The sequence below is a fragment of the Sorex araneus genome, chromosome 11, assembly GCF_027595985.1.
Source record: "Sorex araneus isolate mSorAra2 chromosome 11, mSorAra2.pri, whole genome shotgun sequence".
Taxonomy (NCBI): domain Eukaryota; kingdom Metazoa; phylum Chordata; class Mammalia; order Eulipotyphla; family Soricidae; genus Sorex; species Sorex araneus.
Window position 1 is genome coordinate 27453027 of NC_073312.1, and position 22564 is coordinate 27475590.

The 22564-nt window shown below is 55.1% G+C and overlaps 1 protein-coding gene across 2 annotated transcripts in view; it reads right to left on the minus strand.

Annotated features, from left to right (window-relative positions):
• CNNM1 (cyclin and CBS domain divalent metal cation transport mediator 1) overlaps nt 1-22564 on the minus strand; it is a 61227-nt gene continuing 38663 nt past the window's right edge. Inside the window, exons 4-12 of one of the 2 annotated variants that reach the window (XM_055119571.1) lie at nt 21481-21650; nt 18967-19066; nt 18346-18393; nt 14700-14762; nt 8169-8332; nt 4268-4451; nt 4022-4171; nt 2175-2273; nt 1-770 (exon numbers count right to left, since the gene is read on the minus strand). In XM_055119571.1, coding sequence (XP_054975546.1) covers nt 691-770; nt 2175-2273; nt 4022-4171; nt 4268-4451; nt 8169-8332; nt 14700-14762; nt 18346-18393; nt 18967-19066; nt 21481-21650 — 1058 coding nt within the window. In that variant the 3' untranslated portion in view covers nt 1-690. The remainder of the gene's footprint in view (nt 771-2174; nt 2274-4021; nt 4172-4267; nt 4452-8168; nt 8333-14699; nt 14763-18345; nt 18394-18966; nt 19067-21480; nt 21651-22564) is intronic. The other variant, XM_055119572.1, reaches the window with a different exon arrangement.

Genomic DNA, 22564 nt, shown 5'->3' on the forward strand with positions numbered 1-22564 from the left:
TTCTTTCTTTCTTTGATTTTGCTTTGCTTGGAACTTAAAACCTGAAATTCCATCTCTGGCTCCCACCTGGGTCTCTCCTCTCCCTGCTCTCCCTCCCTGAGGGCGACAGCTGAGCAGGAGTGAAACCAGAGTGTCTCTGGGAGGAAGGAGCTCACCTTCCTCGCCCCCAGCCGAGATGAGACACCCCTCCCCAGGCCAAGACTGAGGCTCACAGGACACTCACCGGGGGGCACTCATCTGTCTTTGTCAGGGCACACAGCCCCGTGGCAGGGCCCACGGTGCTCACGCTCTCGGTGCTGCTCCCGGCTCACTCCATCCCCGCACCTCAGCCCTGCCAGGGCTCCTGAGCTAAGCAAAGCATGAGATATGGCATCAAGGGGACCCCAAGGAACAACAAAAAAATAGGGCCTCAGGAGTCCCCGCGGGGCGGTGGCAGTTGCGGGCGGTGGTGTTCCCGCCGACATGACATTTCTAGCATGTTCCAGCAGAGGCAGCCCTGTCCGTGATGGCCACCATCAGGCTCTGAGTCAAACTGGAGGCAAAACCGGCCAAACTGACAGCGAGGGGTGAGGAGGTGGTAAGGGGTGCTGAGTGCCCTGTCACCGCACGAGCCCTCGGGGAAGCAAAGGATGGGAGCGTGGGTCCTTCCCCAGAGCTCTGGGCCTCACGGTCCAGGCCGCCGGCTGCCCGTCATGTGATCAGCGGTGTTAAGTTGGAGTTGTCCTCGGAGGCCCGCTCTCCGTCCGGCGACCGCTTCCTTTTCCGACCGCCTGTAAGACAGACACAAGGGGTGAGGCTCCGTCTGCAGGACAGGGAGCACGTGCAGATTTGCTTGGTGAGCCCAGGGCTCTTCAGAGTCGAAGCAGAGAGGCAGAGTCCTTGCAAGCTGGAGAGATAAGGGACAGGAGTGAAGGCACGTACTTGCCTTACGCACAGCTGGCCCCGGTTCCATCCCCGGCACCGCATATGGTCCCCCAATCCCTGCCAGGAGTGAACCCTGTGCACTGCCAGCTGTGAGCCCCACAACCCAAAAAATCAAAGGCCAGATGCCCTTGCTGGTTGTTGCGGAGGGGACCCCTCCCCACCCCGCCCCCTCCTGCTGCTGTCAGGACATCTGACTCAGACGCTTAGGAGTCACCTTCTACCTGAGATTTCCAAAAATCCTAGAAGCATGGGGCTGGAACGATAGTACAAGAGGGTAGGGCTTTTGCCTTGCACGTGGCCAAGCCGGGTTCGGTTCCCAACATCCCGTATGGTTCCCCAAGTACCACCAGGAGTAATTCCTGAGTGCAAAGCCAGGAGTAACCCCTGTGCATCACTGGTGTGACCCAAAAAGAAAACAAACAAACAAACATTTACACAAAAAAACCTAGAAGCCTATAAATAGTGACCTGCCTCTGAAATGGAAATGTCTTGGCAGAGGACCAGAATCATGGCCCGGACCCCTCTAGCAGAGGGCTGACCTCTAGTCCTTCAACAGTCCCACCAATAGGGACTCATGGCCCAGCTGGAAGTGCTGCTGGCTGCAACAGGACGAGGTGGGGGTGGGGGGTCTCTGTCAGGGCACCCCGTGCTTCTGAGGAAGGAAGGAGCCTCCTTCCCTCCAGCCTCCTGGACACAGCCTCTTCCCTTGTGGGAGGAGGTGGTCAAAGTGATGGTGGGTATCACAGATCCTTGCAAGGCTTCAGCTCTTCCCCGGTGGCCAGAGGTGACCAGGGGTCTGTATGTGGTCCGATAAGCATTTATAAGAGCAAGCATTGGGGTGGGGTGGGGTGGTGGGAGGGCAGGATTTGCTGACTTGTTTCCAAGACAACTACCAACGATTGATTGGGCCGGATCCCCAAGCTCTCCAGGATGCAGTGCCGGACCTGAGCCCAGTGGTGGGATTCTACGCCAACTTCATTGCGGTTCCCCGGAGGAGGCCCCCTCTCGCCCACAGTGAGACCCCGACACACTTTTTCATGTTGAGCAGCTTTAAGGTTTGGGGCTTTGGGCCACACCTGGCAGAACTCAGGGCTTGCTCCTGGCCCTGCGCTCAGGAAAGACCCTCTGGGATGTGGCGTGGGGGTGGGGATGGAACCCAGGTTGGCCACGTGCCAGGCGAGCGCCCTTCCCGCTGCTGTGCTGTGCCCAGGTGGCCAGGCGGGTGGTCTCTGCCGGGGACAGTCACTCACTCAGGGTTCTCAGGAGCTTCTGGCCCACGGTCTCCTCGTGATCGCTGCTGCTGGTGCTTCCCGCGTCCAGGTTGATGTTACAACAGTCGCTGTCTGACGCTGTGAGCAAGGAGAGAACAAAGACCCAAGGCTGTGGGACAGGTGCTGCCCCCGTGAGTGGCTTCATGGCTGCAAGCTCAGGGCGGGCTGTCACGGGGCTGGGCTGTCACAGGGAAGCTGCTGGTGTCGGTCCATTAGCAAGAAGAGAGAGGGGGAACCAGCCCTCCCAGCACCCCCAGCACAGACGGTTCTGAACTTGGCGCGAGATTGGGCGTTGGGGGTGAGGTGTTGGTCTCCCTCCTCCACTACGGTTACTCCCCCGGAGCAACAAGTCCCACCTGGAGGGCAGGTGCTGGAATGACCCAGGGGGTGGCAGTCACGTTGGGTACAATCCAATCGTGGCTGCACTTTTTTGTTTGCTGGGGGGTGGGGGAGAGCTGGAGGTTTCTTTCTTTCTTTCTTTTTTTTTTTTTTTGCTTTTTGGGTCACACCCGGCGATGCTCAGGGGTTACTCCTGGCTCTGCACTCAGGAATTACTCCTGGCGGTGCTCGGGGGATGCTGGGAATCGAACCCGGGTCAGCTCTGTGCAAGGCAAACACCCTACCTGGTGTGCTGTCGCCCCAGCCCAAGCAGGGGGTTTCTTTGCTGCGTAGGGAGCAGGGCACCAAAGAGCGGGAGGACCAAAGGAATCTGGCCACCTGCCCGATGTTTGTGCAGACCCGGAAAAGTGACAGCGCTCAGAGCAATGTAGAACCTTCTCCCCTGGGAAGGGGCCCAGCCCAAAGGCCCGGGCGGGTGTGGACCTGGGCAAGTCCACACCCTTTGTGGGCTTTAGGCCCCCTTGGCCTCCCAGGTCAGACCAGGAGGAAGGACCAGGTGATCCCCAAAGACCACCCGGCTCCTCCAGGCTCACTCCTCTGCCGCCGTTCCCTGCCCCAGGCCTCAGCTGTGAAGGACATTACTTCTCACTTCAGCCCTGAGAATAAGGGGGTTCCGGTGTCCGTCCCAGAGTTCCGGGGTGAGTGCGCAGATGTGGTTGTCTTGACTCACAAAAAATCCCCATGAGCGGGTCAGGTCACTACTCTGGACCTGAGGGGGAGCTCAGACTGCGAGGGGGAGCGAAGGGCCGGGAGAGAGGGGCCCAGCTGGCCGAGGGTGGGCTGGGGTGGCTCTATCTTAGTTGGGGGGGGGAGAGAAGGGGAACATATCTTAGTGAGACAAGCACAGAGGCCCCCGGGACTGACTGGGGGGACCCCAGGAGCCCCGTCAGGGTGGAAGCGTTGAGGCAGAGGCAGTCTCGGGCCTTGGGTAGGTGCCACAGAGGACCCTGGTCTCTGGAGTCCCCTGGAGCGGGTGAGCCCATCTGAAGCTGTAAGCCAAGTCTGTGAGAGCCGCCCAGCGTGACGCGCGGCCCGTGGGGTCTGTGAGGGCCGCCCACTGTGACGCACTGCCCGTGGGAGTCGGCTCCTTCCTGCGCATGGCCATGCTCTGAGGTTGGCATCGGGGCTGGCATGGAGCATCAGATCTTCAGAGCGATCAAGACATGACACGGAGTCTAGCGCTACAGGAACTTGCCCCGAAAGTTCTGGATGAGGCCGAGCCCCTGCCCTGCACTCCCAAGTGTCACCGGGGGAGGGGCACGGGGGGAGGGGCCTGCTGCTCAGGGTGGGAAGTTTGCCATTGGGCGGGGTGGGGGTTCCGACCCTCCCCTCACCGGGCTCTGCCCAGGCCACCCAGGCCGACACAACCCTTGGACTTGCTCCTCTGGACCCTCTTCTCCCCCCACCCCTACCCCACGCCCCCTGACCTGCCCTCAGGGGACCCGCCGAGGGGGACAGCGAGAGTGGCCGCAGGTCTGTCTCCTCGAAGTCCTCCACGTCCTCCTGGGGGAAGGCCAGCTCCTCCATCCGCAGGTACACGGCCTCGCCGGGGCTCCTCAGCCCCTCGGAGCGGCTGCCTGGTGGGGGGTGGGGGGGACAGCCAGCCTATCAGCTGGGTGTGCCCAGAGAGGGTGGCGCAGGCCGGGGTGGGTGGGGCTGCCCAGGGCACTCACACGGCAGGCTGCCCCTGCTGGTGAGGAGGGCGAGGAGAGGGTCGTCCTTGGGGGTCTGCGGGGTGCCCCGGGTGGTGGGCGCCTTGGTGGAGTCTCCGTCCGCACAGGCCTCCATGTCGGGGGACTGGGGCGAGCTGTCCATGTGGCAGGCTGTCAGCGCGTTCTGGTACTGCTGCCGCGTGATCTGCAGGGCAGGGGGGCAGGGGGGCGGGCTGGGGGTTGGCTCCCCCAGCTCAGGGGCAGCCCCCCAAAGGCTACTTTGGCGTCTCCACGGCCCATGACCCATGAAGGAGGGCCTCTCCCGAGCTGCACCGGTCACCAGCCATAGGGGGGCGTCCGGTGGGAGGGACCACCAGGAGACCTGGGTGGGTTTGCTGCCCGAGTGTCCTCGGTCACTTGCACGGACTCTGGCGGAGCACTCGAGAAGCCCGGGGAGCACGTGTGGCCGTCAGTGCCATGGGCGAGGGCCGTCTTCGTCCCCAAGCGGCGGCAGGGACTTGGGAAGGGGCTCCTGGCCGCCACACCCTTGCAGGAAGCTGGTAGCAGTGGCCTGAGGCCGCCTGGGCACTTCTGATCTGGCCGTGGTCCTGCCTGGTTGTGTTTGCCCCATGGGGAAAAGTCTCTAAAGTCTCTAGCATTCCCCCCCTTACTCCAGTGGCCTCCTCAGATCTTGGCGGGGGTGGGTCACCCCTCACCCACCAGTGAGGGCATCTGCGGAGTGTGCCTCCGCCAGAGCAGGAGGGAGCTTCCCCCCCCTCCTCTCCCCAGGCAGGAGGCCGGGAAGGATGCCCTGGCAGTGCTCCCTTGGTGGCCGTCACAGAAGGACGCTGGGAACCCTGGTTTCCCACCAGAGACGGGTCGGTGAGGGCACAGGCAGGCAGGCGACCCCTTCACAGGTGTCCCCGTGAAGGGCGTGGAGGGAAGGGGGAAGGGGCTGACTGCAGCTTCTGCCCCAGGTCAATATCCTCTGAGCTGCTTTGGTCCCTTTGTCCCTGCATCAGCTACAGAAACAGCAAAGGGCCCTGAAGGGAGGGGTGGGGGAGGGCGCAAAGGCAACGCACAGCCAGCCGCGTGGCCCTGTTCCCGCCAGGGCTCGGAGGGAGGTCAGAGCCATCTGGCTGCAGGCGAGGCTCCTGAATTTCTACCTCAGGGATGTGGCTCAGCGGCAGAGCACGTGCCTCGGATGCATAAGGCCCTGGGTTGGATCCCTGGTCCCAAGGCCAACAAAGCAGGTTGGCATGTGACTCCAGGGGGCGTCTGAGGCTGGTTGGGCATCTTGCAAGGGCATCCTGCAAAGATTCTTTGCTCTCTAGAATCTCCAATCTATTCCCTGGCAACACTGGATGATGGTTTTGTGAATTTCAAAAAAAAAATTTCTTTTGAAGCAACTATAAACAGGAATGCCAAATTATTAATGGTTATTGTTGCTGCTTCAAATAACTGTAAAATAAACGTACAAGGAATCCCATTCTTTCATGTCAAACACTGGGTGGCAGGGTGGGGAGCAGAACCTTCTCTTAAAATGAAAATAACAACTGCTACTTTACAATTTCTTGATCACTGAATGCGAGACCCTTACAACATGATTTGAGAAGCTGTACAAGCATAGGCAGAGTTATTTTCCTGCTTCCTTTTTTTAGTTTGTTGTTGGGGTGAAAATGGTAGGTGTCTAATTACTGTTTACTTCATTATTACATTGCAGTAAAGTTTTATTTATTTATTTATTTGCTTTTTGGGTCACACCCGGTGATGCTCAGGGGTTACTCCTGGCTCTGCACTCAGGATGCTCAGGGTTACTCCTGGCTCTGCACTCAGGAATCACCCCTGGCGATGCTCGGGGAACCATATGGGATGCTGGGAATTGAGCCCAGGTCAGCCGCATGCAAGGCAAATGTCCTACCCGCTGTGCTATCGCTCCAGCCCCTTTTGCAGTAAAGTTTTAAACACCATTGCATGTTTGCATTTTTTTTTTTTTGCTTTTTGGGTCACACCTGGCGATGCACAGGGGGTTACTCCTGGCTCATGCACTCAGGAATTACTCCTGGCAGTGCTCAGGGGACCATATGGGATGCTGGGAATCGAACCTGGGTTGGCCATGTAGAAGGCAAACGCCCTATCCACTGTGCTATTGCTCCAGCCCCGCATGTTTGCTTTTGATGGATCCCTTTATGAAATGAGCACTTAAGGGCCAATAGAGAAATGCAACGTGTGTCCTTCCTTGCTTCCCCTTCCCTCAGCAGAAATGTGCTGGTCAGCAAATTGTGAATTCAAACTGCTGTCCTTTTTAAAAAAAAAAAAAACCCGAAAAATGCTGATTCAGTTCAAAATTAATGCAAATGTTTCAAAATTGGGTTTCTGATATTTGTAAATGTTTTTCCTTGTGGTAAGACTGTATGACCATTAAGCCATTAGGATTATATTGCTCTTAAAAAGAGATGGTGGACAGAACAACATAAGCCAGAATCTTATATTGCATTGGAAAGAACGGTGAAGTCTTTTGGAAGGGTTGGTAAATGCAGCTGAAAAAGTACTTTGGAAAATATACAATCAAGATATCTCGTGGAGTGGAATTCATTCCCAGTTCAATCAGCTTAATCAATGGCTGAAAACAGAGCAGAACTCCTACATTATTAAAAAAAAGATATCTCGTGGCATATTCAAAGAAAACTCTGAATAGCAGTGTTGGCTTTTACTTGGATATATATTTTTTTCATCTCAGTTTTTTCTTTGGAATTTCATTCATTAGCATTGTTATTTGATCATGGGGTGGGGGGGTAGATGTCTACCTGTTCAGTTTTTCAAGTCTATTTTCCTGAATATAAAGAAAAAAAAACCCAGTGGCCGCTTGTCAACGGGTCTCTTCCTCACCTGCTCCCCAATTCTTCCTTTTTCTGTACCTTCCTTCCCCAATTTCCCCACTGCCTGGGCTGAGTCCCTCCCCCCGCCTCCCTGGGGGTCTGTGGGTGACGGTCAAATTCAAGGCCTCGAATTGGTTCTGGTCTCCTTATTCCCACCCACAGCACTGATTCTCCATCACCTCACGCTCACCCCACTTCCACCTTCCCGCTCTTGCTTTTTTAAGTTGGGGGGAGGGGAAGGAGAGAAGCTACACCCAGCAGTGCTCAGAGCTTACTCCTGGCTCTGCACTCAGGGAAAACTCCTTGATGGGGCTTGGGGGACCATACGTGGTGCCCGGTGTCCAGCCCGGGTTGGCCACATGCAAGGCAAGCAGAGCCAGGTGGAGCCATGGCTCAAACAGCTTAGCCAGGCTCTGGGGCTGAGACTTACTTGGGAGGGTTTTCACTTCCCGTAGAGCGGAACTGTGCTTGAGGGTTGAAACTTCAATGCACAAAAGAATCTACCATGGGAAAACTCATAGTATGGTTTCTTCTACACATTTTTTTTTGGGGGGGGGGCCGGGGAAGCATACTTGGAGGTGCTCAGGGCTTTCTCCTGGTTCTGTGCGCAGGGGTCACGCTTGGTGGGGCTCAGGGGATCATATGAGGTGCCAGGGTCAGACCCTGGTGGGGCATATGGAAGGCAAGCACCTTCCCTGCTGTACTGTCTCTCCAGCCCCATACTTAGTCGACAGAAAATTTATCTTGAGGCATGTATATGCATGCACACACACACACACACACACACACACACACACACACACACACACACACACACACACGGGTGTGGTGCCAATGGCAGAGAACCCAAAGGAAAGGGCTGTGCTGGTGACGAGTGTCAGATGAAGACCCCCGAGGCCTCTGTCTCGGCCGTGCCACCGGAGGGGTGGGGACTGACACCAGGGCAGATGCATGGCTCCCTGCTCCCCGCACATGGGCTGACACAGGGGCCATGGTGGATGCAGCCCTATCCTGAGGGCGGCCCGGGGGTGGGGCCAGGGTACCTTCACGAACTGCACGTCGCTGAGGATGTGCACGGAGTAGTCGGGTGTGTACAGGTTGTTGCTGCTGCTGCAGAGCTGCGTGTTGCTGCCCCCGAAATCACTGCGTTCTCGGTTCGGAGACTCGGAGCGGTTCAAGCCGCTGCAGCGAGAAGGCGACCTGTTTACTGCAGAGAGAGGGAGAGAGCGAGAGAGAGCGAGAGAGAGAGAGAGAGAGGGAGGGAGAGAGAGAGAGAGGGAGGGAGAGAGAGAGAGAGGGAGGGAGGGAGAGAGAGGGAAGGAGAGAGTGGGAGAAAGAGGGAGGGGGAGAGAGAGAGGGGAAGAGAGGAGGAGAGAAGGAGAGGGAGAGGGGAAAAGAGGGAGGAAGAGAGGGAAAGAGAGTGAAGGAAAGAAGAATAGAAGGAGAGAAGGGAAGAGAGAGGGAGAGAGTAGAAGAGAGGGAGAGAGCAATGAGAGAAGGGGGAGAGAGAGAGAAGGAGGGGGAGAGAGGGAAAGTGAGGAAGAGACAAAAAAGGGAGGGAATGAGGCAGAGAGGGAGAGAGAGGGAGAAGGAGAGAATGAGAGAAGGGAAGAGAACAAGGGAGAGAGGGAGAGATAGGGGAGAGAGAGAGGAAGAGGATGAGAGACAGAGAGGGAGAGAGGGACAGAAGGGAAAGAGGGAGAGGGAGAGAGATTTGTTGAGGTCCCCCAGGACTTCTAAACAAAGACAATGGGTTTTGGCACACCAGCCCCCCAACCCCCGTCACCCCATCCCTCAGAGAGCAATTGTTGATTCCCGGGAGAGCAGATACTGACACAGGAATTCAGTCACCCCTTTCTGCTCCCCACCACCTCCATCAGGAGAAGCCGGTGATTCAACCCCTCACTGGGCTCCGTCCCGTGGGCACAGGGCCCAGGAGGCGGGAAGGCCCCTGGCCAGGGCCAGTCAAACCTTTCTTAGGTCTTAGGTTTGTCCTCAGAGCTCAGAGAACCAATCCTCAGGGGCTGACTCAGGCCCAACCAGCAGGGCAGGGCCCCGGAAAGAAGTACCCAAGGAGGCCCCCAAGCCCTCGGGAATACAAACACTTGCGTGGCAAGTGTGTCAAACACATTTTTGTTTTGTGTTTTAGCTTTGGGGCCACACCCAGTGGAGCTGCTCAGCACTCACTCCTGGCTCTGTGCTCAGGGATCATTCCTGGCGGCTCAACCTGGGTCGGCTGCATGCAAGGCAGCCACTGTCCCATCTCTGTCCATCTCTCTGGCCTTGTGAATACGCCGTGAAAGCACGTCTGATTCTGGTCCTTGACACATGCACCTTGTGACAGCTTGAAGGCCGGATCTGCCCAACTCCTTAGAGATTGTGCTAAGAAAGCAGGGCTGTAGGGGGGCGGGCAGCCTCCTGATCTTAGGGTTTCAATTCCCTGTGCCACTCACCCCCGGGGGTGTCTGGATTGGGGATTCCAGGATTCTGGGGTCTGAGATATGACCTGAGAGGAAGAGCTGGGCCTGGGTAGACTCATGCTTTGGCCCTGTGACCCCCTCCCTGGGCATGAAAGGGCAGGGCTGGGGAGGACTGAAGCAGGGGCCCTCTAGGGAATGGATGCAGGGCGGGACTTCCTCCTGCAGGGACCACACAGTGGGGGCTGGAATACCTGACCGCCCTCTCTCAGAGGCCCCCAACGTGTTAGTCAAAGGGTGTTATTTTTTTTTGGGGGGGGGAGAAGTACAGTGAAGTTAAGGCCACATGACACGGTTTCAACATGGACTGTGCAAGCTTCCGGGCCTCGGAGGCGCAAGAGAAGAGAGGTTCTGGAGGTGACCTTAGCACCCGCTCACCCCCGGAGCCAACCCCAGTGAGACTCCCCTGTCCCCACCCCAGCTCCTTCTCAACAGATGCCATTCTGCATATCTCCCGCCAAAGAGGTGCCAGCAGGTCTCAGGCGGGGTTGAGGGGCTTGGAAGAAGGTCGCGTCCGTCCACTCTTTGTCCTTGCGGGCTAGAAGCTTGGTGATCTGGTGCGCTCTTGAGATGACGCTGCCATCCAAACATCCGACCTGCGTTTCCCTGCCGCAGCAATCACGCCCCCTCTGTGTCTGGGCAGTCCAAGTGGTAGAAAGATCCAGATGACAGTCAATGCTTCTTCCTGCTCTCCACAGCACCGTGACCCTCGCCTCCGGGACAGCATCTGTAGGATTCAGGGTTCTACTCCCTATTTTCTTTTCCGTCCTCACCCCGGCTTCCGTTATGTGCACATCATCTGTTATCAGCTCTCAACTGAAGTGCCACCCAGTGAAGTTCTCCGGCTTTCCCTGATCACCGTCCCTCTGGATTCCTTCAAGGCTCTTCCCCAACAGCTCTTGGTTACTGCTGTTTTGGGGCCACACCTGGCAAAGCTCAGAGTTTCAGTCCTGGCAGGGCTCTGCAAGCGGGGCCGTTACGGGGTGACAAGGATCAAATCCGGATTGGTGACATGCAAGGCAAGCACCCTACCCGCTGTACTATCTCTCCAGCCCTCCTTTCCGTCAGTTCTCACTCACGACACGCTCACACTTGTCCCTGCTGTGTCTCCTCACTTCACTAAAACGTTCTTGAGACACCGGATGTTTTCTGGAAGCCAGCCACGCACGGGGCCAGAGCACGTGCTGAATGAAAACAGGGAGAATGGAACCCACACACAAGGGGCCCTCGAGGAATTTCAACTTAGAATCTAAATTTTGGTTTAAAAAGTTTCAGCGCTCTCCAATTATCCTGGACGCGGAAGAGCTTTTCCTTTGCACCCTAGAGTCAGTCCCGGGGAGCTGGGTGGGAGAAAGTCGCCCCAGAAAAGCAGCTGGAGAGCATTAACCAGTGCGTCTGGAGAATCAAAGCACCCCCAGCTGAACTGAACTGAAGGAAGCCCTGTAACTGAAGGAAGAGGCTGTAGGAGCTGTCCTCTGTGTGTGTGTGTGTGTGTGTGTGTGTGTGTGTGTCTGTCTGTCTGTCTGTCTGTCTGTCTGTCTGTTGAATAAAAGCCTGGGAGTCTGGCGGTTCTGTGGTTCTCTTTAGGGCCAACCTTCTCTTCTGGGTGAGGGCGGTGACTGCTGTGGCGTGCTAAGTGACCAGGCACCAAGGTGAGGGTCCCAGTGAGGTGCCACCAAGATCAGAATAGAGCCTCACGCTGGGGGACGCAGTGTCCCGGGCACAGGGTTCCTGGTCCTGATCCCTGGAGAACTCACAGACATCTCTGGTGTGGCCACAGCCCTCGGGGACTTTCCTGAGAGGCAGCAGGCCAGGGAAACCTTGGGTGCTTCCTGGGGGCTCTCCGTGGGAGAGTGGGGCAGGCGGCCTTGCAGGAGAGGGGCTTCTGTGGGTGGAATCTGGGAAACCAGGACCCCGCGGTCTGGCTGTCAGCTGCGCATGGAGCAAGGGAAGAGAGTGCGGGCCAGTGCGAGCAGGAAGCAGCCGTGGCTCCCCGAGGAGCCCTCTTCTGCCCAGCTCTGGCTTCACAGCCCTAGAGGCCTTCAGGGCAGTTCTCAGGCCAACAGCTCCAGGTCACCTTTGAACAATGTCCTGAACCTGCTGGAAATGGGGGCCAGAGCTGCACCCCAGTGTCCCCTCCTCGCTGCACTCAGCCTCCACGCCCTGGGAACCCCATTTCAAACACAAACAGCCTCTTTGAGAGCCGAAGCAGCTCTTCTTTTTTTCCTTTTCTTCCTTTCTTTTATTGCCTTTTTTTGGGGGGGGGATACTCAGGGGTTACTCCTGGCTCTGCACTCAGGAATTATTTCTGGCAGTGCTCCAGAGACCCCATGGAACGTTGGGGACCGACCTTGAGTCAGCCGCATGCAAGGCAAGAAGCACTCTCCCTGCTGGACTACTGCTCTGTTTCCAGAGGCTGCATGTTTAAATGAAAACACCTGCAACCCAGGAGGTGGTCCACAGACCCAGGCTCAGCAGGGAAACGCCCTGTGGGTCAGGATGGCTCCTCTGGCCTCCTGTTTGTGAGCACGGCCGCTTTCTAGATGTGAACAAGTCACAGCCCTCTAGAGGGAGCACAATGCCAACCTGGAGAGGGGGCAGCAGGGTCCCCGGAAATCAGAGCAGGACCAAGAAGAGTTGGATTCTAGAACCTGTCCCTCTCCACCTTCCTCCTACACACAGTGACTGAGCCGAGGCCGACATCCTCCTTACTCACGGTTTCCCATCCACCCTCGGGGGGGTTGTGGGAATCAAACAAAACAAGAGACTTCTGTCGAACCATCAAGGCCTGATTCATTTCCACGATTCCTCCTCGCCTCTGTGTAAGACACAGACAATGTGTAATCTCCCATGTCGGGATCCTCAGTCGAGCCTGGAGCCAGAGCGACCCAGGTCTGTTTTTCCCACATGACCGTATGACTGGGGCTTTTGCTGGCGAGATGGGACAGAGCAAGAGAGAGGATGTTTAGCCCACCGCAGTCCTTCCAGGGGGAGGCGTGGGGGTGGGCTCACGCTGGAGTCTAGGCAAGAGAAGCCGGAGAGGATAGAACTGGAAAAGCCAAAAATCTTGCTCACTTTTCCTGTTCACGCCCTTCCCGGCTCCTCCCTGCCAGGTTCTACCAAGGACACACGCACAAAAACAAAAACAAAACCAAAAACAACTGGCCTTGCTCTAACCGCTTTATCACACACCTATTTTCAATTAGGTTGGTCTCACGCCCACCATCACGGGAAATCAGGGGAAGGTTGAACCTCAGAGCAGTCAGAGTTGGGTCGGAAGTCTAATTGATGAGTCACCTGAACCTCTGTCTGACACGGGGTTACCGTGAAGTCTCTCAGAATTAAGTAACAGTGAGCGAAAACGAACTTTCTCTTAAGGTTGCTGTCAGCCTGGTTTTCTGGTTCACTGAGGACTGATTAAGCAGGAGTGCACCCTCTGCTTTGACCCTCTAGTTTGATCATCTTTTATAAAATCCCTTTCTTCTAACACAACACATTCTTCATGCACCGAGATGCCTCTCAGGGGAGGTTTCTGAAGGTCTGTGACAGGGTCGAGTCTGGGCCCAGCTGGCACGGATCAGCTGGCTGGTGAGGGCACCATCTTGGTATCTCATGTCGATCCTACTGTCTTGGCGATGTCACAAAGGTTGAGATCTCAGGAAGCAAGAGCGATTATTTCTGGGTAGAAAATCACCATCAAACGGGAGGGAAAACTTTGGTGGAATCCGAGAAGACAGTTTCCTTGTGTTGTACAGATAAACGTGGGACCCGGATGGGTTTCGAGGGAAGGAAGGGACCTGTTAGCGCCAACACTTTGGAAGTTGCCAGCTTGGTCGGGACATAAGCCTTTTGGATGCTGAAGGTCTGCTGCAGAGACAGACTTCACGGAGCCACGATGAGTGAAGATACGGTGGGTGCTCAGAAACCTCCCAGTTACTGTCCGTGGATAGGGAAAACGGTAAAATGGGCGCAGGAAATGGGCCGTGCTCTAATTTCAGGGCAATTTCACGAGTGACTTCTTGGTTTCACCATTATTTACTCCACAGCTCTCAGAGATCATCCATTAGGATTGAGTACAATGCAAAAAGTTCATGGATTATTTTTTTCCCCCTTTTTGGGTCACACCTGGCGATGCACAGGAGTTGTTCCTGACTCTGCTCTCAGAAATTACTCCTGGTGGTGCTTGCGGGACCATATGGGATGCTGGGAATTGAACCCAGGTCGGCCGCGTGCAAGGCAAACACACTACCTGCTGTACTATCGCTCCAGCCCCTCACGGATCATTCTTATTTATTATATCCTCCCTGTCCTTGAGTTGCCATGGAGCTCTTGAAGGAGCTGCTTTACCTGGTGAAGAAGAATCCCCCTCCCCAACTTTTGGGGGAGTCTCCTAAGCGATGCTCAGGAGGTCCAAGGATTACACTGGCAATTCTCAGTCAATCTGAGGATCTGTTCAGTGCCAGGGCCTGAGGATGTGATGCTACTTGGGCCCTGCAATGCTGGGGATACCCTGGCTACCCTGGTACATACACCCTGCATACAGTCCATGTGGGGTGGGGTATTGAACTCAGGTCAGGTGCCTGCAAGGCATGTGCCCTTAGCCCTGTACTATCTCCTGGCCCCAGACCCCCTAAGTTTCCTACAAAAAATGCGGGAGATTCAGCTCAATGCGACACGTGCATACAGCATCTTTGATATGTTCAGAGCCCGAGAGAATATGATCACCACGCAGTGATATGAGTAGGGAGATTAGGATGGGCTAGTGGTTAGCGAAATGGAAAGGGAGAGGATAAAGTAGGTGGGAACAAGGCAGAGCGTTCTATATTCCATTGATCCTCCCTATTCTTCTCCCCCTGACATTCTGCAGTCAAATGAGGAGGAAGAACTCACAGCCTTTCTCAACCCCACCATTTCTCCATGAAGTTATTTATCTAGGTATAGTCCCAGGAGCTAAATTCAGAGCAGAACTAGCCGGACCAGTGAGCATCAAACCAGCCCTTGTCTCCACCAGGGTGTTCCTGCTGTGATACCCACAGGGAGCCAAGAGCTCCGGCACACCCCACTGGCTCCAGAAACCCGGTCCCCACGCATGTTTACCTGGGGAGCCTGCCAGGGAGTCCCCTCTGCTGAAGGCGAAGGAACGAGACACAGAGACGGGCACTAAAGAGTCAAGGGCCAAGGTTTTGTGAGTGGCAAAGGGAAAGATAAACACAAAGAGAGAGAGACAAAGAGCAAAGTGGGTGAGACAGTCTGTTCCTGGATCTTCACCGCATCACATTTCTCTGCACATGGAAGCGGCAGCCTCTCACAGCCATGCTCCAGAGCAAGGAAGAGAACACAGAGGAAAAGCACATAGTCCTCTCAGAGGGAAGCAGGAGGCTGCCCAGTGGGGAGTGCAGGAGGCCATACCAGGCTCTCAGTGGCCATGGGTGGTCCCTTGTAGCCACAGGTAGCCGCCTGGGACTGTCACTGCAGGAGGTGTTTGTGGGCAGGCCCCTGCTAGGGTCTTTCTTCGGGAAGCTGAGTTCTGCCTAGGTCTCAGCTTCCCAGAGGTACATAGCCTCCTGGAGCTGGGGAGGAACTGCACTAAGGTTAGAGGCACTGCAACCCTTCTAGCAATCTGAGTGAAAATCCACTGGATCCGTTCATTCAGAGTTGCTTCTTTTATTGTTGTTGTTGTTTTGATTTGAGGGTCGCACCTGGCAGTGTTCAGGGCTTCCTCCTGGCCCCGTGCTCAGGGTTCACTCCTGGAGGGACTCAGGGGACCAAGGGGCTACCAGGGATGGAAACAGGGTTGGCCTTATGCAAGGCAAGTGCTCTATCCATGGTACTACTGCTCCAGCCTCGGTAGCATCTTAGCAAGACCCAGTGCTCCAAAACACCTCTCAGTCTAGATCCTTCCCTTCCCTCTGGCCACCCACAGTGTAGATACTATTGTCACTATCCCAGGGAACCCTGGTGTGGGGTGGAGGGTGCAGGACACTCCAGTCCTTCCCGCTCCTGAGTGTGATCAGGCAGTGCCCCTGGGTGAGCCTCTTCTGTCTTTATCCTGGGATCTGGTCATTCCCACCGTCCCTTTCTAGGCTTAACTGTGCTCAGCTTGCAGGTGACACAGGGACACAGCCCACTTCCGCCGTCCTGTTTGCTGAAACGGCATATGCTCACAGAGAGACCGTGGGGCACTTTAGGCCTACTCAGTGATCATTTATTTTGACACGCTGGATCAAAGACTACTTGAACAGACGCCCAGCATCGCCAGACACACTGGCATTAAAACCTTCAGCATCTCAGCAGAATCCCAGCGTTTCCTGGGCTGCAGATGAATAGTCTGCCTCCCCCGCACCCCCCCCCCCGCCGGCAGATGGGACCTTTCCCTCTCCAAGCCTGGACCTCAATGTGGGCATCTGCCCTGACTCCCTGCGCTGGGCCTTGTCCTCTACACTGCTGGGCTCACCAGGTTCCCTTGAGCTTCCCAGAGAACCAAGAGCAGGGGGGCAGCACTGACTGTGTTCCCTTCATCTTGCCCAGGACAGCCAGCGTGACCTCAGCTTGAGGTCACAGGTCACAGGGCCAATGCATCATTTTTTCATCGAGGATCCGCAAAGGCTGGCTCCAGATCAGGGGTGCTGTGCTAGCCCAGTCCTGGGGTGCCTGACCAACTGAGGGGGGCAGTAGAAGCCTCAGATGAAAGCGGGGGCCGGGCACCTTTTGTTTGCTCGGTAGGCCAGATACATTTAGGGACCTCTGTCCTGGCCCTGCTGGCATTGGAGCTGTGTGGCTCAGCCTTCAGCTCTCGCCGCCCTTCAGGCTCTGGTTCTTGGCCAGTGAAAGATAAGTGGTGTCAGGGTCCCAGACTGAGAGTGCACTGGGGTCCACTGTGTGTGTTTGGGGGACTTTGTAGCTACTTCCCACTTCCCTAAGTAAAGGGCATTAGGGGGAGAATGGGAGCATCTCTCGGTCCTCCTGGCTAGTGAGATGCATCTTCCTCCTGGTTAAGGGGGAAGGTGCTGAGCCATGCACAGGGGGAGCAGACTTGAATGATGCCTCTCTGTCCGCCCGCTCTGGTGGCAAGGACCCTGTCGCACATTTGCCCGTGCTCCCCCCCCCCCCAAATGGCTCTGGTAAGAAACAACTAGAGACAGGAAGGAGGCAAGGATGAAACCACATAGCATCTTAAATTGTTTTTTTTTGGGTGGGGGGGCATGGGGAAAACACACCCAGGGGTGCTTGGAGGACTGTGCAGGACTGGGGATCAAATCTGGGAGGTCTCACATGCAAATCACTTTGACCATCTCTCTGGGCCTATTTTTTATTTTTTTAAAGAAAGATTATTTAAGTTAAGTGGATTTGGGGAACCTAATGTAATTCTCTTTCCTACCCCTGAAATTCCCATGTCTTTTGGTCTTCTGGAAGTGTCCATATAGGGCTAAATACGGTTAGAATCCCAGGAGTGACTGTACTCTGAGTCATTCCTATCACTCATGGTGGTGAAAATTTCCTTTAGAAAACCAAGGTCTCCAAGGCCTTGTGGCCCTTCCCTTACATGCCAGTCTTCTTATTCTGGGTCCTGAGAGTCTCTCATCAGCCTTTACTAAGATTTGATGGCTCATATGAATATAATAATGCACCTGGGTTTAATTTCTTACTCAGGTTCCTGCCAGCCCTTGGATGTGGGTTGCTATTTCGGCTTCGTTTCTGTGCTCTGCTGGTCTCGGGTGCAACACTTAGAGCTGCTCTGGGATTCCCACACAGAAATCGCAGGTTGAACCTGGTGGTTCTAAAATCTGCATTTCATTGTGCCCCGGGAGCTTGTGGAACACGGGATGGGTCTGGTCAAGCATCGACCCGATGGGTGACATGAAGCGAGTCACTTCATGGTGTCTCTGTGCTGAGACAGTAACTCCCGTCCCTTGTGGCAGCAAGCTAGGGACCCTCTGATAAATCCCCGTAGAATGTGCTAGGTCCCATCTCTTGCATGGCGAGATCAAACACCCCATGGGATATTAAAATGTTCACCGTGAAAAATAACCACTGAAGGCAATGCAAAATTCAGACCAAGCGAATCCAAAAGCACATCTAGGAAAAGAATTCGTTTCTGCATCACACTTAGATCACAATGAAGGCCATGCCGTCTGAACACAAGTGCAGGAACTCCAGACAGGAGACAACAAGGAGGTCGAGCACAGCGGGGGCAGAGCGAACCAGCCAGCAGCCCCGTGCCAGTCCCCGCCACTGGCATGCACGGCAGGCGCCTCTCCACCAGCGGCGAGGTGGGGAAGGAGGAAAGAGAAGCAGGAAAGCAACACAGTTACCCCGGCCTGGACATCGTTCCAAGATCTTGCAGTCACAGCCTCTGAACCCCCACAGTTGAGACAGCATGTTCAGGCTTCCGCATACAGGCCCGTGGGTGAATAACCACAGCAGAGAAGGGGAAGGCCGGCGGCAGCCCACCGCATGTATCACCACCCAAGCACATAAGCCAACTGCCCACAATGACTGGTGCCACCCCAAACCAGCCTGCTCCCCGCGCCCTGCTGTGTGTCACTTGAACATGAGCAACAGAATACAGTCTCCCCGCCCCCCAGCTGCTGGGGGTTGTTAGTACCTGGCAGGAAACAGTTCTAAAGAGGTAGCCAGCAATTTTCGTTAGACCCATCCCACAAAGTGTGAGGTCCAGACCCCCCGAGCGGGCTTCGACAGGACCACAGTGGGGAGGACAAGGATGGGGGTGCGAAATACATACAAAAGACAGAGGATCCAGTCAGACTGCCAATCTTCCGCACGTCGTTGTCTGAGGACGAGAGGACCCGGAGTTACAGAAGCAATTCAGGCACGCCTTCTTCGGGGATCCCCCTCCCCCTCCCCACACCCAGCACAGACCCAGTCAGACACAGGGCACCGAAGGAAAAGGGAGAGAGGAAACGAGGTTTCCTTTGCTTATTGAGAAGTACCAGCCTCCAGGCCTTCACAACGGTCCTGGTAGCATCTACCACAAATGGCTACAAATTCTACCTTTATGTCTCTCGGGCCTGTTTCACAATGGAAGAAACCCAGGCCCAGGAAGGGACATGGCTAGTCCGGGGTTTGTAACAGGAGTAAAGGCTTTGAGTCTGGAGTTGGGGGGGAGGTGGCGGGAGAGATGCACAGGGCTTACGGCACTACCCTTGCCTATGGCCCTCGCTGGTTCTCCAATCCTCAGCAACCACAGAGGGTTCCCCGAGCCCTGCCAGGAGTTGGTCCCGAGCAATGGCTAGATCTGGCCCCCAACCCAACTCCCCCCCAAAAAAAACCCCAAAATGTGAAACCAAAGACTTTGATGCTATTCCGGCCGCCTCCCCACTGCTGCCGCATCACCCTGGGATACCTGAGCAGGAGGAGGTCATGATGGCTGGGACGCCGTAGTAGGTAAAGGCTCCGTTCTCGAAGCGCAGCCCCTCCTTACCCACCTCCACCTCCACTTTACCCTGGAGAAGGAGGCAAACACACACACACAGGGGACGTATGAGCACAGCCAGCTCTGGTGCAGCCCCTCAGCCCGTCTGCCTGGATAACAAGGGACTTACATCCCTATCTCAGGGCACCGTGAGTCCCACCAGACTTGCGGCTCAGAAACAGCACCTGTGTGTATGTGTGTGTGGAGAGGGTGCCAAACCTGGTGAGGTGTGGGGGGACCATGTGGGTGTGGGTTCATATCTGGGCCTCCTGCTCCAGCCTTTTGACCTACCTCTCTAGCTCTCAAACCACGGCTTTGTGTTTATGTTCTTTTTCAAACTCCAAATTACCATGATTAGTTTTACCCCAGTTGTGCTGAGGAGGTTCTGCCAGGGGCCACTCCTGGTGGTACTTGGTCCAGTGTTGTTGAGGCCCAACAATGTGGGGTGCAGGAGGTTACAGGTTCATAGCTAGGTACTCAGGGGACCATGTGGTGCCAGGAAACAAACCTAGGGCTTCTGCATGCCTCACCACATGCCAGACACACCATCTGGCCCTCTGAATGTGTCCCGAGCCCTCCCGTGGCCTCTGCAGTTAAAGAGTGGGTGCACAGAGAAGCAGCTGCTATAAATAGCCAAACTCTCCTTGTGACCGTGAAGACTCCCTCATAACAGAAACCAGCTACCCCAGGACCCTGGACACTGCCGCTGTTTCGGTCTGACATTGGCAAGTCTGGCCAAGATAAAAATCCCGAGCCTTGTATAATTCATCACCAGTGATAACGATGGCTAATGTGCAGCAGAGAGAGCTCGTCTAGGGCCTTACGGGCGAGGCACAGCTCACGATTCTCTCCGCATCAGCACCGCCTCGCCTGAAAGCGGAAGTGACATGCACGATGCCCTCTTGGGTACACTCCCATAAGCCACAGGGCCTAAAAGGGGGGAGGTAAAAAGAAAAAAGTGTCCATCATAGAGGCAGGCTGGGGGACAGGAGGGAAACTGGGGACGTTGGTGGAGGGATGTGGACACTGGTGAGGGATTGGTGTTGGAACACTGTATGCCTGGGACTCAATTCTGAATAACTTTGTAATTGTGTAATTCACAGTGATTCAATAAAAAAAGCTTTTTTTAAAAAACTGCCTGTCAAGGGAGTTGGGGGTGTATGGGAGGGACCCTGGGGACACTGGTGGATAGGTGTTGGAACTGGTGGTCCGGCTGGTGCTGGAACACAGTAGACCTAAAGTTCAACTATGAATGACTTTGTAAATCAAGACATCTTAATTAAAAAAAATAGCATTATATTTTTAAAATTTTACTTTTTAAATGAATATGACTGCTCTTCTTCCAGCTTTCAGATGCATCCATTTTGAGGCTGGGGGATTAAATACCCGGGCCAGGGGCCAAGAGGAGGTGGAAATATGAGGATTTTCCAATTTCTGAACCTAAACTCTCGCCCCTTCATTTTATAACCTCTAGGTTTTATTTGAAAACTGTGACATCTGCATGAAGCATCTCGCTGTAGACTGGACGTGTGTGCTGTGTCAGGTAGACGGTGTAACCGGGTCCCCGCCCTATTTCCAACACTGACCGGTCCACCCGTTCTACCAGGACAGCTCATTCTACTGGGGCTATTTGGAAGGGGGAAAGGAGGAGACAGTCTGCGGGTGAAATGCCTTAAGAATAGCCACTTAACTTACCCATGAGCTAAGTTAAGGTTCGATTTTATTTCATTTCTACAGGGGCTATTCCTGGAATTACAAGGGCGTGGATGCGGGGATCAAACTCGGGGCCTCACATGCGCTCTACCCCCTGAGCTATGTCTCTGGCTCCATTCAGATAGTCAAAGAATCACTGTAGTTAGGGCTCACTGGAGTCTTTTACGGAGGGGAGGGGACTGGTGACGGAGCAAAGGGTCTGTTCCGGCCAGGGTGCCAGTGGTGTCACAAGCTGGGCTCCCTCCTGAGAATGTGCCAGGGCAGGTGATGGTTCATCCTTACGTGAGGATGAGGGAGAGACTGTGCCTCTCATCAGTCACTGACTCCCCGCTTGGTCCCCTCCAGGGAGGGAGAGGAGATTCTGGGGATGGAGAAGGCTGTAGCCCAGTGTTCCACGTACCCCGAGATCAGAGCAGGAGCCCCAGGGGCAAGACCCAGATGGTGAAATTTCAGCTCAGCCGTCAGAAGGACTTCAAACGAGAAAGGGTTGGAGCCTGGGAGGCAGCGGAGGGTCCCAGTGGGGCAGCTGTTTGGGAGTTCGTGGCAGAATCCCGAGACTAGAGAGGGTCCCCCGCAGCCCATCATACACATCACTGATGTCAGACTAAAGGCTGCCCTGTGCCCCCAGACACGCCCCTCCGTCCATGAGTCAGGGCGAAGGCCCACCCCAGCCTGCCCCTCTGGCCTCTCCTCTCCTCCTCGGCCTGGAGATGTCCGGTCCTTCCAGCTCACCTGCAGCAGCAGCACGAAGTAGTCGACGGGGCGGCTGCGCTGGTAGAGGTAGTGCTCGGGCGCCTTCTTGTTCTTCTCGTCGAACTTCAGCTCCTGGATCACGTTGGGATGCTTCAGGAGTCGGAGTAAGATCTTCTCCGAAAGGTACAGAGACTTAAAGGGCTCCACCTCTAGGGAAGAGTGGCAGGCAGGAGGGGTGGGTACAAGCGTCTCTGTTCATGCTCCCAGATGCCAAGGTGGTGGGGCTCCTGGGACCCCCAGGAAGGGTGTGGGTTTTATTTATTTATTTATTTATTTATGCTTTTTTTTTGGGGGGGTCACACCCAGTGATGCTCAGGGGTTACTCCTGGCTCGGCACTCAGGAATTACTCCTGGTGGTGCCCAGGGGACTATATGGAATGCTGGGGATCGAACCCAGGTAGGTCGCATGCAAGGCAAACGCTCTCCCTGCTGGACTATAGCTCTGGCTCCAGGGCGTGGGTTTTAAACCCAATTGTGCCACCTTTTTTGCCTTCCCCATCCCCTCTGGAAGGAGAGTGGTGCTCCTGCATTAGCAGGAGAAGCTGGTCACCGCTTTGAAAAGGTAAGTTTCTTTATTAACCTTTCTTTCTCTTTCTTTCTTTCTTTCTTTCTTTCTTTCTTTCTTTCTTTCTTTCTTTCTTTCTTTCTTTCTTTCTTTCTTTCTTTCTTTCTTTCTTTCTTTCTTTCTTTCTTTCTTTCTTTCTTTCTTTCTTTCTTTCTTTCTTTCTTTCTTTCTTTCTTTCTTTCTGGAAGGGGAAGGACCTTCTAGCTCAGGAGATTGTCTGCAGCGTTAAGGATCGAAATGTCCAAACCCCTCTACTACCTCAGGCCCTAATTTTCTTTGAGGTTGAACATGGACTTGAAAAAAGAAGATAGAAGCCAGAGCAACAGTACAGCGGGGAATGTAGCCCACCTGGGTTCAATCCCCGGCATCCCATATGGTCTCCCAAATACCATCAGGAGTAAATTCCTCAGTGCAGAACAAGGAGTAATCCCTGAGCACCACTGGGAATGGCCCCCAAAAGCAAATAAATAAATAAATGAACTCAGGATTCTGACATGT